Source organism: Mirounga leonina, unplaced genomic scaffold (assembly GCF_011800145.1).
Source record: "Mirounga leonina isolate KUSES-001 unplaced genomic scaffold, KU_Mleo_1.0 Mir_129, whole genome shotgun sequence".
In the NCBI taxonomy this organism is placed as follows: domain Eukaryota; kingdom Metazoa; phylum Chordata; class Mammalia; order Carnivora; family Phocidae; genus Mirounga; species Mirounga leonina.
The window spans coordinates 22646948-22662524 of record NW_023270323.1 but is presented as its reverse complement, the minus strand read 5'-3'; the positions used below and the strand labels follow the sequence as shown (position 1 = coordinate 22662524).

General features: G+C 39.3%; 1 protein-coding gene and 1 long non-coding RNA gene across 4 annotated transcripts in view; one reads left to right on the top strand and one right to left on the bottom strand.

Moving 5' to 3' along the window:
• The window catches only part of CXCL1 (C-X-C motif chemokine ligand 1), a 107136-nt gene that overhangs the window by 22208 nt on the left and 69351 nt on the right, over nt 1-15577 (top strand). The window contains exon 5 of one of the 3 annotated variants that reach the window (XM_035004806.1): nt 14197-14478. The exons of the other annotated variants lie outside the window; for them this stretch is intronic. Coding sequence (XP_034860697.1) covers nt 14197-14380 — 184 coding nt within the window. The 3' untranslated portion in view covers nt 14381-14478. Of the gene's footprint in view, nt 1-14196; nt 14479-15577 lie in introns of those variants that run through there. 3 annotated transcript variants of the gene reach the window in all.
• Nucleotides 12674-15577, bottom strand: part of LOC118010455 — a 43835-nt gene continuing 40931 nt past the window's right edge. The window contains exons 3-4 of the long non-coding RNA XR_004679206.1: nt 15135-15177; nt 12674-12700 (exon numbers count right to left, since the gene is read on the bottom strand). This is a non-coding gene — a long non-coding RNA (uncharacterized LOC118010455). The remainder of the gene's footprint in view (nt 12701-15134; nt 15178-15577) is intronic.

Sequence of the window (15577 nt, the reverse complement as noted above, 5' to 3'; positions counted from 1 at the left end):
TTCCCACGGAGCAGGGAGCCCGACTCGGGGCTGGATCCCGGGACTCTGGGATCATGACCGGAGCCAAAGGCAGATGCTTAACAACTGAGCCACCCAGGGGCCCCCAGGGGAAGCTTTTAAATAAACACAAACAACTGACTTGCCAAAGATTATAAAGCCAGATAGTGGCAGAGCCAACGCAGGACACCAGGAATCCTGATTTTTATCCTCCATTACTCTATTATCTCCGTTACTTCTGCTTTGGTTAGCAGAACCAGCTCCACCCTGGTTACACCCAGACTGTGGGATGCTGAGACATAAAACCTCCAGAAAGAGACCCTCTCTGTGTTTCTGGGTGAGGAGCATTTCTTCCCTATGACACAGTAACTCATCAGGCCGTCTAAGACATCCTGAAGGCTACTCTCTCCAGCAAAACCAGCCTTCCCCCACTGGATCATCAGATGCTATCATCTTGGTCTGGACTGATGCCTGCTTCTGCATTTTCTTCTTGGTGCCAACAAAAATATGATTATCTTTTTAATTTAGCCAAACCTCCTTCCAGAACTCATCATTCACACAGGGATTTTTCTCTTCTCTTGAGATTCAATTATTGTCACTGCTGAAAAGAACTGTCCCCCTACCTTGTACCCCCTTCCTATCCTGAAACACGCATTTATTACCCATGACTATGCCCTACCCCCTGAGACAGGGAGTTCAGGGTGAAGGAGAGACATTTGTTATTTTCCCCAAACTCACTGTTCCTCTATTTTTCTATTTTATTACACTATTTTATTATGCTCTTTCTATTTTATTACACCATTCATCCAGTCGCCTAAGCCAGGAATTTAGGGATCGTCATAGACTGCCCTTCCCCTTCTGCCCCACATCCAGCCACGCTCTGGATCCTGACACTTCTCCACCCTTTTTCCACCCTCATTCAGCCCTTCTCCCTCTTCCCCCTCCCAATGTCTTAGTTCTGGCCTTCTCAAACTTTCAACAGTTTCCCTGAAATAGCCTTCTAACTAGTATCCATGACTCCAGCAGGTTCCATTCCAAACAGTCTGATTCACCACAAAGTGACTGTTCTAAAATACGATTACCAGCACATAAGAAGAATCCCTCACCTATGAGGCAGGCCAATCATCATTTCTTACCCATGGGCCAAAGTTTACATCAGCAAATAGATGTGTGTTATATTTATTGAAAGAAAACATTTATGGTAAAAATTTAAACAGTGTAAGGGGTTATATCCTTTTTTTAAAAGGAAAGAATAATTTTTTTAAAGGAAAAAATAAATTTCCCCCCACCCCAAATCCTGAGTTGTCTGGTTTCCATCCCTAGGTGTAATAATGATTTTTACCAGTTTTGGTGGGTATATATTCCCAGAAATGTTCTCTACATGTACCAGCATATTTGATGACATAAATGAGAGCATTGTCTCATTTCAGTACATTTACTTATTTATTTACTTGCTCAGGATGGGGAGTGGGTATAGAATATTTTATTGCAGGTATGTACCATTGTTCAGCTTACCAGTCTATTCTGATGGACATTTAGGTCTTTTTTTTTTTTTTTTAAGATTTTATTTATTTATGAGAGAGAGAGTGTGCAAGAAAGAGAGAGCATGAGCAGAGGGAAGAGCAGAGGGACAGGGAGAAGCAGGCTTCCCAGTGAGCAGGAAGCCCACTTGGGGGGCTCAAAGATCATGACCTGAGCCTAAAGCAGACACCTAACAGACTGAGCTACCCAGGCACCCCTATTTAGGTCTTTCCAGACTCCGTTTTATGTGAGAAATAATGCTTTAGTGAACATTTATGTATTTATCTTTTGTGTATACAAGTTATGCATGTATACCTGTAATATAAATATGTAGAACAGGAGTGTCTGAATCAAAGGGTACGTGCATTTTACATTTTGATAAACACTGTCAAAACAGTTCCCAAGAATTTGCACTAATTTAAACTCCCTCTATTAGACTATGAAAATGAAATGTACTGGTAATGATAGTGCTTTGTCCAACTTTTTTATCTTTGCCAGACTGATAGGTGAAAACTACTATCTCATTGTTTGAGTCTATAGTTCTCTAAAAAGAGTGATGTTGGGCTTCTTTTCTTTTCTTTTTTTTTGCAGCCATTTATATTTCACTTTCTGGAAAATTTTTTTTTCATTATTGGTCTTATTTATTTCTAAGCTACATGTATACATTAAGAAAATAAATATTTTTCTGCAAAATAAATTGCAAAGTATTTATTTTGTATTTTCCATTTGTGTTTTTATTTTATTTTGGCTTTTCCCCCATGGAAAAAGTACTATTTTAGTGTAGTTAATTCACTAAATTTGTTCTTTTTCTTTCTTTTTTTTTTTAAAGATTTTATTTATTTATTTGAGAGAGAGAGTGAGAGAGAGAAAGAGCACAAGAGGGGGAGCGGGAGAGGGAGAAGCAGACTCCCTGCTGAGCAGGGATCCCGATGCGGGACTCGATCCCGGGACTCCAGGATCATGACCTGAGCCGAAGGCAGTCGCTCAACCAACTGAGCCACCCAGGTGCCCACTAAATTTGTTCTTAATGGTACCTGGAGTTTGTGTTTTGCTGTCATAGCACTTCTCTATCTTGAAACGCAGTTTGCTCAAATTGAGAGGTTTGAACCAACCACTCTCCAAAATAGATATTCTCTAGATTAGGACTGCTGGAAAACAGGCTTTTTAATGGGTGGGTCACAGACATCATATCTAAGAATAATGAACTTACATTTAAAAGATCTTTTTAATCTAGAATATTTAAAAGTAGTTCATGTCTTAAAATGAATCAATACATTGCAGCAATGTCATCTTCTGGAAAGAACAAAGGTAAGTTTAAGCTTTAAACATAGATATGTGTGTGTATGTGTGTGCGTGTGTGCATATTGATATACACAAAGAGAAGTATATGTGTGTGTGCATGTATAAATATTCAGTAAAAACTATATAGTATTTTTATGTTGAATATATGTGCATAAACATTTTGTATATTATACAAAAATACTGCATACATACTTATATACAAAATATACTAATATATTTGCATACAAAAATTATATATACATATATTGTTTTTTACTGAAAAAGAAATTTAACCACATTACAATATATTTTGGGTAATAGATGGGAAAGTAATTATTCAATTCCCCCTAAATTAACATAATTACTGCCATTATTTAGTTCATCTCCATTCAGTCTGTTTTGTATATAGTTCTAAGTATAATGGCTAAGTCACCTTTGGGGGACACTATAAAGGAGTCTCCTGTTAGATCAAAGAAACACAAGCAGAAGGAAACTAGAGGTATAGTGCCGTAGAAGCAGAAGTTAAGGGGAGAGGTTCATAAGAAGTTAGGTGAGGCCTGCATCTCTAGCCCACCCACCCCCGAATCAGGGAACAGAAAGATGCAGAGTACTTCGTGTAAGAATAGCTGGAGAACTAACCAATAGGTCCATAAAAAGGTAGCATGTGTAACCTGCTATAAAATAATGCATAACCAGGGGAAGAATGAGGTGGGGGAAATTGGAGGGGTGGACGAACCATGAGAGACGATGGACTCTGAAAAACAAACAGGGTTCTAGAGGGGAGGGGGGTGGGAGGATGGGTTAGCCTGGTGGTGGGTATTGAGGAGGGCACATTCTGCATGGAGCACTGGGTGTTGTGCACAAACAATGAATCATGGAACACTTCATCTAAAACTAATGATGTAATGTATGGGGATTAACATAAGAATAAAACAAACAAACAAACAAACAAACAAAAAATAATGCATAACCAGTCAGCTACCCAAGAAAGAACCACAAACAGTACCAATTAAGTTAAAAAGAAAAATTTCCCTGAGGCGCCTGGTTGGCTCAGTCAGTTAAGCATCTGCCTTTGGCTCAGGTCATGATCCCAGGGTCCTGGGATGGAGCCCCGCATCAGGCTCCCTGCTCAGTGGGGATCCTGCTTCTCTCTCTCCCTCTGCCCCTCCCTGCTGCTTGTGCTCTCTTGCTCTCTCTCTCTCAATATCTCAAATAAATAAAATCTTTAAAAAAAAAAGCCCTTTAAAAAAATTGCTGTCTTCCTCTGTATCCCACTACCTTTGTTCTGACCCTAGAAAATGTAGAAGCAGTACAATGAGTAGGGAAGAAGAAAAAGAATTTCCAAGTAGAGAAGGCGAAAAGAACAGATCCTAGTGATTTCATCCAGTCTTATGACTAAATGTCATCTATGTGCCAATGATGCCCATACTTCAAAATTCACCCTTGAACCCTCTCCTGAACTGCAGACTTGTGCATCTTCCTACTGAACATCACCACTTCAGTCTCTAACAGCCATTTCACAGTTAATATATCCAAAATGGAACTCTTGGTCATTCCCAACAATCTGGTCTACCTGCAAGTCTCCATTATAGTGCATGGCAACTTTATTCTCCCAATGGTCCAGGCCAAAAAACTTGAGGTTTTTCTTGACTTTTTTTTACCCATGCATTAGGTATTATTTTTGTCAGAAAACCCTGTTGAATCTACCTGCAAAGTATATCTAGATTCTGATCACTTCTCACCACCTCAGCTACTCCTCCCTGGTTTGAGCCAGGCTTTTTTCTCACCCGGGGATGCCATCATCTCCAAATTGATGTTTGCTTCTATACTTGTCATCCTCACCTCCACAGTTTGTTTCAAAATAGTAGCCATAGTGGTGTTGTTAAGACATAGATCAGATAATGTCATTCTTTTATTCAAAACTTTCCTTTCGATCACTTCCCATCTCACTCACTCACTCACTCACTCACTCACTCACAGAAAAGCCCTAGTTCTTAGAATAGCCAACAAAACCTTATGTCTGCCCTACGCCACTCCCCCCACCTCTCCCCCCAGGTTCAGTCTGCTTGAGCTTCTATAACAGAACATAGACTAGGTGGCTTAAACAACAGACATGGCTTTTCTCACCATTCTGGAGGCTGGAGCAGAGTGCCAGCATGGGCAGCTTCTGATGAGAACTTTCTTCCTGGCTTACAGACAAACACCTTCACACTGTGCGCTCACATGGCAGAGAGAGAGAGAGAGAGAAAATGAGCTCTCTGATGTTTTTTCTTATAAAGACACTAATCGTATTGGATCAGGGTCCTACCCTTATGTCTTCATTAACCCTAATTACTTCCATAAAGGTCTTATTTCCAAATAAGCATTGAGGGTTAGGGCTTCAACATTTGAGTATTGGGAGGATACAAACATTCAGTCCATAATACCATCACTAATAATAGGACCTCACCTTCTACTAAGTCCTGTTGCTCACTCTTTTCATGCACATTGACCTGCTTAATGACCCTTAAACAACTCATACATATGCCTGCCTGAGGGCCTTTGCACTGGTTGTTTCCTCTTCAAGTCTTTGTTCAAATATCACCTTCTCGATTAAGCCTACCCCAATCAGTTTATTTACAATTGCTACTTACCCTCACCAGTACCCTTGGGTCTCCTTATCCTGCTGTCTCTTTTGCTGTTCCATCAAACCTTCTAAGATACTTTACAAGGAGCTGGTCGTATGGCGGGAACTCAGACAGGTGGGAACTCAGACAGGCAGGGCAGGGCCGTGAAAGCCTGGTCAGAGTGGCTGCCATTGCCCCCGGGACAGGATGGGGGTTGGGATTCAGAGAGGAGGCCACACAAAAGCTAAGACTAAAAGGCAAGTGGGAACTTGATAAAATAGGTGTGTAGTAGTGACTGGGCTTTGAAAACCAAATAAACCTTAGCCCGTCCCAAAATGAATGCAATAGTGGAATCTCAGGCATTATGATAGAGCCATGAGGCAGAAATTTAGGAGCAGGTGGAGAATTAAGGGGAAGAAATAAGAGAAAGGTTGGTCTTACTCTATTGGGGCAGATAGGATTCTGCCTGGTTAGGGGACTATATTTCATGAAGGTTTGTCCTTAGCTTGTTAGTTTAAATACTGGAATGTCACCTCATCCGACTTTGCTATTGCTAACTTCTGTCCTTTATGTGGGAATTGTCTTAAGAAATATATTCCCGAATATCTATACTTTAACAACTATGAACAGATTTCTTTCTAATCTTGCTGATGGATAAATGAAGTGGTGCACTATTTAATCCAGCTGGGATCTCGAAAATGACCAGCTTTCTTCACATTTGAGAGGTAAGTACTATTCAAACCATCGTCATCCCAAGGCAAGTCAAGTTTGCTCTGACTGCATTTCTTCTCCATTCCTTACCTTACACTCAAAATGGGTGGCTGTCAACTCTCTAGGCAACTATTTCTTACATTTAGGGATCCTGTTTTCATATGTATATATGCAATGTCGTCATGTTTCTAGGAAAAATACCTCTTCCACCTGTTAAGTAGCTGTAGCAAAGTGTTCTAGTCAAGGCCCAGCTGGATTTTAAAGTCTGTGAGGCTGTTTGTACAGCTGACATTTTTCACCTTGCTTTAACTGATTATGGATATCTTTTTTGGGTGGCAGAGGGGGATGGCCTAGAAGGCGAGAAGGAGGGAATATAGAAAACAAAGCCAGGAGAGAAGACTAATGTCCTCTGTCTCTTGCTTGAGAAGTTGTTTGGGACCCCACTGGAGAGAGGTGATAGGGACAGAAAACAGCCTGAGATACCTGGGAAGCCTCAGTACAAACAGTACATAATGAATTTCTCTCTCTATTATCTAAAAAGAAAAAGATTCTATTTACCTATATTGACATGATTCACTTGGACAATGACAATTTTGTTGCATGACAAATTTTGTTGTAACAAATTTGAGAAAATGGCACAGAAAAATCGTTATGTTCAAAGATTAGAAATGAAGACTTGGTTCAGCGTTGGCCTATTATGAAAGATCACCTGTCTGGGATTTTCTTTTAATTTTCATTGGCCTTTGGGATAATTTCTAAGAAAATTATATAAACCAGTTTTTAACAAAAAACTAATCTTAGGGAGTGGTGAGGTGAGGACAGTGAATGTGACAAAGTATATTGCTTATATGCAAAATGGGAAAAAGCTGATAGGCCTAATTTTTATCTATTTAGACAGTAAAATATATGTCTAAGGAAAAATATTAAAAACATAGGTAAGGGAAAAATAATAAATAGATATATAAATATAGATATATCACAAAAGGAAGATACATTAAAAGATATATACTTAAAGATAATTTATTATGATAAAATAGCAAATTCAACCATTGGCTTTGACATTGGAGATGTTTGTAGTGAATAAAACAAAGATCTTGCCCTCAAAAAATTTATTTAGTCTGGTGCCCTGTTTCTCAAAATGTGTTCTCTATTTGTAAAAATGCCACATTTGATTTACCACCCTCTAAATTCAATCAAATTCTTAGTGTGGAAGAGGGTATCCAGGGGCCAAGAATCTATATGATATGCAAATATCCAAGATGTTTCCTAGGCACAGTAATGTTTGAGAACTAGAGATCCAGTAGGCCATTGTTTAATCTAATACTTCTCTCAAGGTAAATTGAGGATAGGCACAGTGGATGATTCATGCCCTCTGAGATTTGAGACTGCAAGTTTAGAAATCCAAAACTGGACAGGAAAACACACACGCACAGGAGAAAGGTGGATGGTGTCTTAGAGATAGAAAGAAAGCAGCAAGTGTTACTTTATCAGCCACTATTTACTATCTGTGCATATCACTGCAGAACAACACCTGAGAAGTTTTCTATGTCTTATAACATCGAGTCCATCCTCAGTCCACAAATAGTGCTTGGTACATAGGAAGCACTTTATAAATATCTGATAAATCAATCAATCAGTCAATCATGCTCTGCTATTCTCTAAATCCAAGAACAACAAAATCCCTTTACATCACTTACGTTAGGAAATGTTTCCCCAGACTGGGTTAGATGGAAATTTATGCAACTCTCTCTTTAACCACCTACTTTCTTTGGTTAAAGTTTATATACAGAGAGAACTAATGAGTACTGAGTATACAACCTGGAGTTATAGAAGATTTGCATCCTTAGTAAGGGTGATAATTATCCCTAATGAGACAAAAAATTGGTTTTGGAAAGTAGAATAATCTTAGACGTTACACTGGTTCTTGGCCTTCCAAAGGGCCACAGTACATGAACAGATATACAGTATGTCTATGGTCTTAAAATTTTATGGAAGAGAGGTGATTGATTAGAAAAATCATGTTTCAAAAGGCTCTTTGCAGAAGGAAGGGTGATGATAAAACAGGTAATATTCAGCAATAATAACCATAGTAATACTAATATTGAGAACCACTGCTTCATAACATGGAGAATCAATGCCCAATACCCAACTCTCCCACAGCTAATTTACATTTTACAAAAACCCAGTGTTGGACATACTGATGGGATATTCCCAAAGGGTTCATGGGGAACTAAACAGGTTCACAGAGAAGTAGCACAAGTGAGTTGCCTCTCTAAAATTCCAATGTGAGATTATTTAATAAAACCAAGAGCTGGTTCTTTAAAAAAATAAACAAAATTGGAGGTGACTTGGAGGATGGGCTAAATGGTGATGGGGATTAAGGACGGCACTTGTAATGAGCACTGGGTGTTGTATGTAAGTGATGAATTACTAAATTCTACTCCTGAAACCAATATTACACTATATGTTAGCTAACTAGAATTTAAGTAAAAATTTGAAGAAAAAAAATAATTAAAAAATAAAAGGAATGCTGCATAATATTCCATTGTATTTATATACCACATCTTCTTTATCCATTCATCTGTTGATGGACATCTAGGCTCTTTCAATAGTTTGGCTATTGTGGAGATTGCTGCTATAAATATTGGGGTGCATGTGTTGAGTGCCTCCATATCCTGGCTTATTTCCAGAAACCAAGGATGCAGTAAAGCTCTGTCTTCATGGAGTTTATATCATAGTGTGGGATACAATACAATAACAAATAAACAATTATATCGCATAATACAGGTTATATTATTATATATTCCGAGATTTATATCAGAAAAATTAGATAGGACAAGGAAAAAAATAAATGGTCAAGGGAATTGCTAGGATGGTCCAGAAAGATTTTTTTGAGGAGAGGACAATTGAACAAGAAACCAAATAAAATGTGGGAGCAAGTCATGTGAATATTTGGTGGGAGAATATTCCCAGCAGATGAAAGAAGAAGAGCAAAATTCCTGAAATGAAATTGTAATGGCACATTCTAGAAAAAATAAGGAAAAAAAGAGTTGACATAGTGGAGTGAATGTGAGGAATGGTCTCAAAAATGAAGCTGAAGAGGTAGCCAGGGACTGTGATAAAGGACTTTGCAGCCATGGAAAAGATTTTAGATTTTATTCTTGGTGTAATGAGGAGCCATTGAAGGACTTGAGAGCAAAAGAGTGAAATGTTTTGTTTCATTTTAAATACCACCTTGGCGGGGTGCCTGGGTGGCTCAGTCATTAAGCATCTGCCTTCGGCTCAGGTCATGATCCCAGGGTCCTGGGATCGAGCCCCGCATCGGGTTCCCTGCTCCGCAGGAAGCCTGCTTCTCCCTCTCCCACTCCCCCTGCTTGTGTTCCCTCTCTCACTGTGTCTCTCTCTGTCAAATAAATAAATAAATAAATAAATAAATAAATAAATAAATATCACCCTGGCTAGAGTGCGGAGAACAGACAATGAGGGTGTGGGGTAAGAGAGAAGGCAAAGAGGCAAGTTTGGTGGCTCTCATAGTGGTTCCCATGAGACCGTGATGGTGACTTGGACTAAGGAGGTAAGAGGAGGGAGAGTGAGAAATATCAAACGAATGATGTATTCTGAAGATAAAGTCAACAGATTTGCTGATGGATTTGATGCAGTGTATAAACAAAAGAAAGTAAAGAGTCAAAGTAGACAACACAGTTTTGGTCTTAGTGATTGAATGAATGGTGGTGCCTTTTACTAAATAAAGACTAGGGATAAGCAAGTTGGTGTCAGAGAATAACTAGAGTTCTCTTCTGGACATGCAAGTTTGGAGATGTGTGTTGGACATCTACGTGGAGACGTTAAACAGTTGCAACATCTGTCCCGATGCTCAGAGGAAAGGTGAGAGGTGGAGACATCAGTGGAAGCATCCTCAGCATACAAGTGGTAATGAAAGCTTAGATAATGAAAACCTAAGTAAGTTAACCTGGGTCCTGGGATGCCTGGATGGCTCAGTCGGTTAGGCCTCTGCCTTTGGCTCGGGTCATGATCCCAGGGTCCTGGGATCGAGTCCTGCATCTCGCTCCCTGCTCAGCAGGGAGCCTGCGTCTTTGTCTGCCTGTCGTTCCCCCTACTTGTGCTCTCTCTCTGACAAATAAATAAAATCTTTAAAAAAAATAAAAATAAGATTTAGAAAAGAAAGTTAACTTAGGTCCTGATTGTAGATAAAATTGAGAAGAGGTCACAGGATGGACTAGCATTTAAGTCAGAAAGTTGAAGCTGAAGATGATCCAACAATGGAGACTAAAGGAAAAAAAATGCTTTGCATTTTATACTCATATTTCAAAAGGCTAATATGCTGGCTATAGCATGCATGCACCAGATACGTGACACCTTACAAGAACCCAAATTATTGAAGGAAATTGTCTGTCATACCCATTGAGAAAAAGTTGCTTTTTTAATTACAAGTTCTCAAAGGACATTGAACCATGATTAGCATACTTTGAAGATAGACATTCTCTGAAAGGACTCACTATACTTGGTACTATTAGAATAAGAAACCATTTCATGGAGAGAAAGATATGTAATCCAGGTAAAATATTGAGCTGGATATTCTTTACTTAAATATTCACCCAGTATCATAATTTGAGAAAATCACAAATGCAGGAAGATTCTTTGTCATTAAAGATACCAGTTTTAAAATGTGGAAATTTATAGTGTAATCAACACACACACACACACACCCTTACACAATGTTAGTAATGTCAGTGTCTGCATCAATGTGGTCATATCCTTACCAGCAGCAAACAAACTATATTGAACTTGAAGATGGTGTATGCCCACATACTGCTCATTGCCTTTCCCCATGTTGATTTGTGTTCCAAATCTCTGTCGGGCCAGGACTACCTCAAATCTTAAAGTTTGAAGTTTAATATTACCTGGACTTAGCCATTCAGCGTGAAATATGGTTGAGGGCTGGCTTACACCTGGGTCTTCTTTAGCCTATCTGTGCAGTCTCCTGCATTATGAACTCATTGACAGCTGTCTTCTATTAAACTGGCCATTATATATGGGTCATCAAAATTAGAGTTCAGATTTGGGGGAATGAGGGGAATCTCCTTAGGGACAAAGGGCCCTTTTATATATATGATTTCCTGATTTTCTTCAAATCTTGATCTAATAATTCTTTATTGCTTTGGCTTTTCAGCTTTTAAAAGAGCTTTACAAAATATTTTATGTACCCTTTTTATTTGTTTCCTGTGAGAGTGGGACTCCAGATGACCTAGATTATTGGAGACCAGAAGTCTCAATCACATCTCTAGTTGAGAAAATTTCACCCAAGTTTTTGAAGCTCTGCCATTGCTTCAGTGATGCTTCTCTTGATTCTCTTATACATACGTGATTTCTTCCTTCTCCAAAACCCCATATCACCTGTCTGACGCTCTCATTCTCCTATTAGTCATGAGTGCAGTCCCTTTTTGTGTCATGTTAGACTCTCAATGGCAGGTGGCACGTCTTATCTCCTGAAGCAACCAGTTCATGATTTGCACAGAGGAGACACTTAAGATTTATTTAATTGAAAAAATTTCAAAGCATTGCTTGAGAAATCAGCTATGAAATAATCACTACAGTTATTTCCCACATTTCTTGATTGCAAAAGGGAAGAGTCTTGAGCAATAAGAAAAGTTCCCTAGCCTTTTCCCTCACATTCCACTTGAATTTACATAAAGTGTCAGCCCCAGTTTATTCTTCTAGCAAGGCCCAGCTGCTGGAACATTCAATTACCATTAGTTCAACTTGTGATAATGAACATGTTTCATCAGCCCACTTCATAAAACTCATTGAGAAGCCTTGGTTCACAAAAGAAGGAATTTGGTTCCCTCAGGAGCATAATTCTATACAGATGTGGTCAAGCAAGACTGAATGTCAAACTGCATGACAATATGTGAAATGATGTGGGGAAGGGAGGAAATAATTTGCATAGAACATGAAACACGTGTGTTGCCTTAATTGCCTGGATATTTCAGGGGAAAATTGTTGTGGGCCAAAAAATATTCTGAAGTTTGAAATCACACAACCCAAGTGACAAATTTGAGGTCCGTCATTTATAAGCTACTTATTCATTCTTAGACACTACAGATTATAAGTCATCATTATTTTACATACCGTTTAGAAGGAGAAATATCAGTCAAATAATCTGTGTTCCCCATTACTGGTAAGTATATCATGACTTCGGAGATGTTAAAATGTAATCAAATATGAGTCTTAGAATCATTGAAATAGCATGTATCTTATTATCTTTGAAGCTTTCTTTCTCCATTGGGTAAATAAATGGGTATAAAAAGATTTTCTTCATAAATTTCAGTTTCCTTGTCATCTTTCTTTATCAGTCTCAATATTGACCCAGGGAAGTCAAAATCTACATCGGCAAAATGAGCCATAGTGTGAAGGTAAAGGATCCGGCAGCAAGCCTACCCACAAAGAAGAGATGGGGAGGGGGGCGGGGGGTGTGCAAGTTGAGCTGCTGGTTGTACCGCTTAGGAAAAGCAGGCATTTTACCTGTAAACTTACCTGCTTCTACTCCCTCATGATGTATCTACCTGTGGAAAAGAAGGTGTATTAAAAAGTTCATTAATCTGGTCTCTCTGCTTCTGAGAGGAAGGTTAAGATTATTTAGATGGAGGGGCACCTGTGTGGACCCTGCTTAAGATTCTCTATCTCGCTCTCCTTCTGTCCCTGCTCCCTCTGCTTGCATGCACTCTCTCTCTCTCTCTCTCAAAAAAAAAAAAAGATTATTTAGATGGATGAGTTTGTAATAAACCAAGTGGATCTGCATAACATAACATCTTCCGCTTATCTTCCTCATGGGAGCCACCTGCGCCCCTATGGCAAGTGATCTGCTCTGTTCTCTGTCATGTTCATCTACCCATAAATTGTGATTTTTAATATCAGCTTTATTAGTAGTAAGGGTGGTATTTTGGTCTTTTATCTAACTTATTTTTTCTTATCTTAATTGAATCAAGACTCATAATCCAGGAAGTTGTAAGGAGCACTACTTGGAGGTTCCCTAAAAGACCAACTAGCATACCTGACCTTGACTCTGATGAGCAGCAGACATTTGTATTAGAACACAAAACTATGATAAAGGTTGGCCCATCAAGGTGCCATTGGGAAATCCACGTTCATCACGTAACCACCCCTTCTTCATCCTGTTTGGCACAGTCATGATTAGAACCCCAGCCTACATCTGAGTGTGCTATTTCTTAGGAAGAGGACCACTCCTTTCTTCTCCTATTTCTCTGGCTTCTCTTAGCTTCCTCCCATCAACAATGCTGTCTAAGGCCTAACTTCTGACCCATGATGGACTTGGCTGACCTCCCTTTACCACTAGCGAGCAGAGGAGCAACCCAGGCACTGATCCAAGCCAACCAAAGGGCAGGCAGCTGCAGTCTATCAGAGTGGCAGTGGTATTACCTAAAGGCCCAGCCAAAGCACATATTGACTCATTGTGAGCCATCAGATTAGGAGAATAAGAAACTTTATCAGTAAAACCTCAACCTACTTTGCTTGGCCACATTCTCAGAGACCAACAAACTGGGAACAAAGGCAACTGTTCAGGAATACCAAGAAGTAGGATGCGAGAACAGTCAGAGCATTGAACCAGAGGAATCTTGCCCAGCTCTATGCTCAATTTATTTCCTTGGATACATTCTGTATCCAGACAAATCAATCATGTTTTTGCCAGAAAAATTCAGCCAGAATGCTTACGTTTTATTTTCTGCACCAAGACAAAACATTCCCACACAGTCCATAGACTTTTGTATTACTTATTAATATTTCTAATTATTTTATTTGGTTGTGCCCTGTCTCACATCCTCTGGGCTCACCCTCTACCCAGGCATTCATGCAATAAACAGCTCTGAGTAGGTATTACCTGACAATACTTGGACTTAGCTACACAGCATGTCTCTTGCTTTACACCCTAGAACTTTTATGACATGGGAGCACCCAGAAGTGAGAGATGGTTGACTCTCTTGTTGCCACCAGTGGATACTGGAGGATACTGGTGGTGAATTCTCCCTGCTTCTTTCCCTAGGGCAGATAATTCTGAGGTACATCTACACTGGGCACTGTCACTGCCTCTGCACTTGGAACAAGCTGTAAAGGTCCCATCCCTGAAGATCAGGAGGAGCATGATAAAACATGGACTTCCCCAAGAGGATAGACCAACATTTGGGGCTCGTGAATTTGGAATGATGAGGCAGGAAATGGTCAAATGAGTTTGTACTAACTTTAATCTGACATCTTTACAGAGAAAGGCACTTGGCCCTGATGGAAGGATGTTTATATAACTCTTTAACATAAGAGGATGTTATCATCATCAACCAGAAAGAGAGAGAGAATGCAGTTAGGAAGCAAAAGAAAGACTCAGTGCATACTGAATATAAAATTTAGCCTAAGGCAGACTCTGCTTGCAATAATTTTTTAAATACTAGTTTAGTTTTTTAGAAGGTTTACAGTACTTTTGGATTTAATCCATTACAACGTGCTATCTAGACATTGTAATTTGCAGTGATTTGATTGTTCAATAGGTAACTTAATTCACAAAGCCTCTCCTCTTTCTTTTCAAGTCAAAATGGTCACACTACCATATGATCCCAAGCACAACAGAGTATACATTTGCGAGGTTTTCAGAAGTGATACATTTCCAAAGCAAAGTTGGAGAAGTAACTAGATGAGGTCCAGATCAATAACAGAATAATTCTGCCTATTCCTGATTCTATCTGAGGATGGGTTATAGTGAAGAAGGAGTCAGGCTGTTCTGAACCTACAGAGGTGATTCTTTCTCTTCGGGTTATATATGAAGAAGGTCCCCTCATACTGCTGCCTTCAGTGATAACTCTGGTTCAAGCACTTAAAGTAGCTGTACATGAATCCAGATCAACCCAGCAGCCCATCCAAACAGCATCACTCAAGAAACTTGCCTTGGTGGCTTCAAAGTTCACACTTATTCAGAATACACACTCGGCTTACCTAAAAATGTTTTTGAAGGGTTTGAAGGGTAAACTGGTACCACCTAGAAAGAAGAGGAAGAAAGAGGACTTGGTCACTGACAGAGTAGATTATTTGTGAGTAACTTCTCTCTTGTCAAGAACTAGCAGAGAATCATCAGAGGACAAGGGGCAACAACTTCACTGGGTGATGTGTTTCACCAACCTGGTTTTACATTTTACCACTGCAGCGGGATTTCTTCCTTTCCTGTTTCCGCTCCTTATGTATCTCAGACATCATGCACTTACATAAAGAGACATCCTAGCAAGGGGCAACTTGGATAACAGATACTAATAAAATCTGTGGAATCTTTCTTGAGTTGTTATAATTAAAACCATTGAAATTCAGATCATTAACAGAATGAAGATTAACAAATTCCCAGAAAAGATCCTGTTTTTATTAAAGACATCTTTGCAAAATCTATT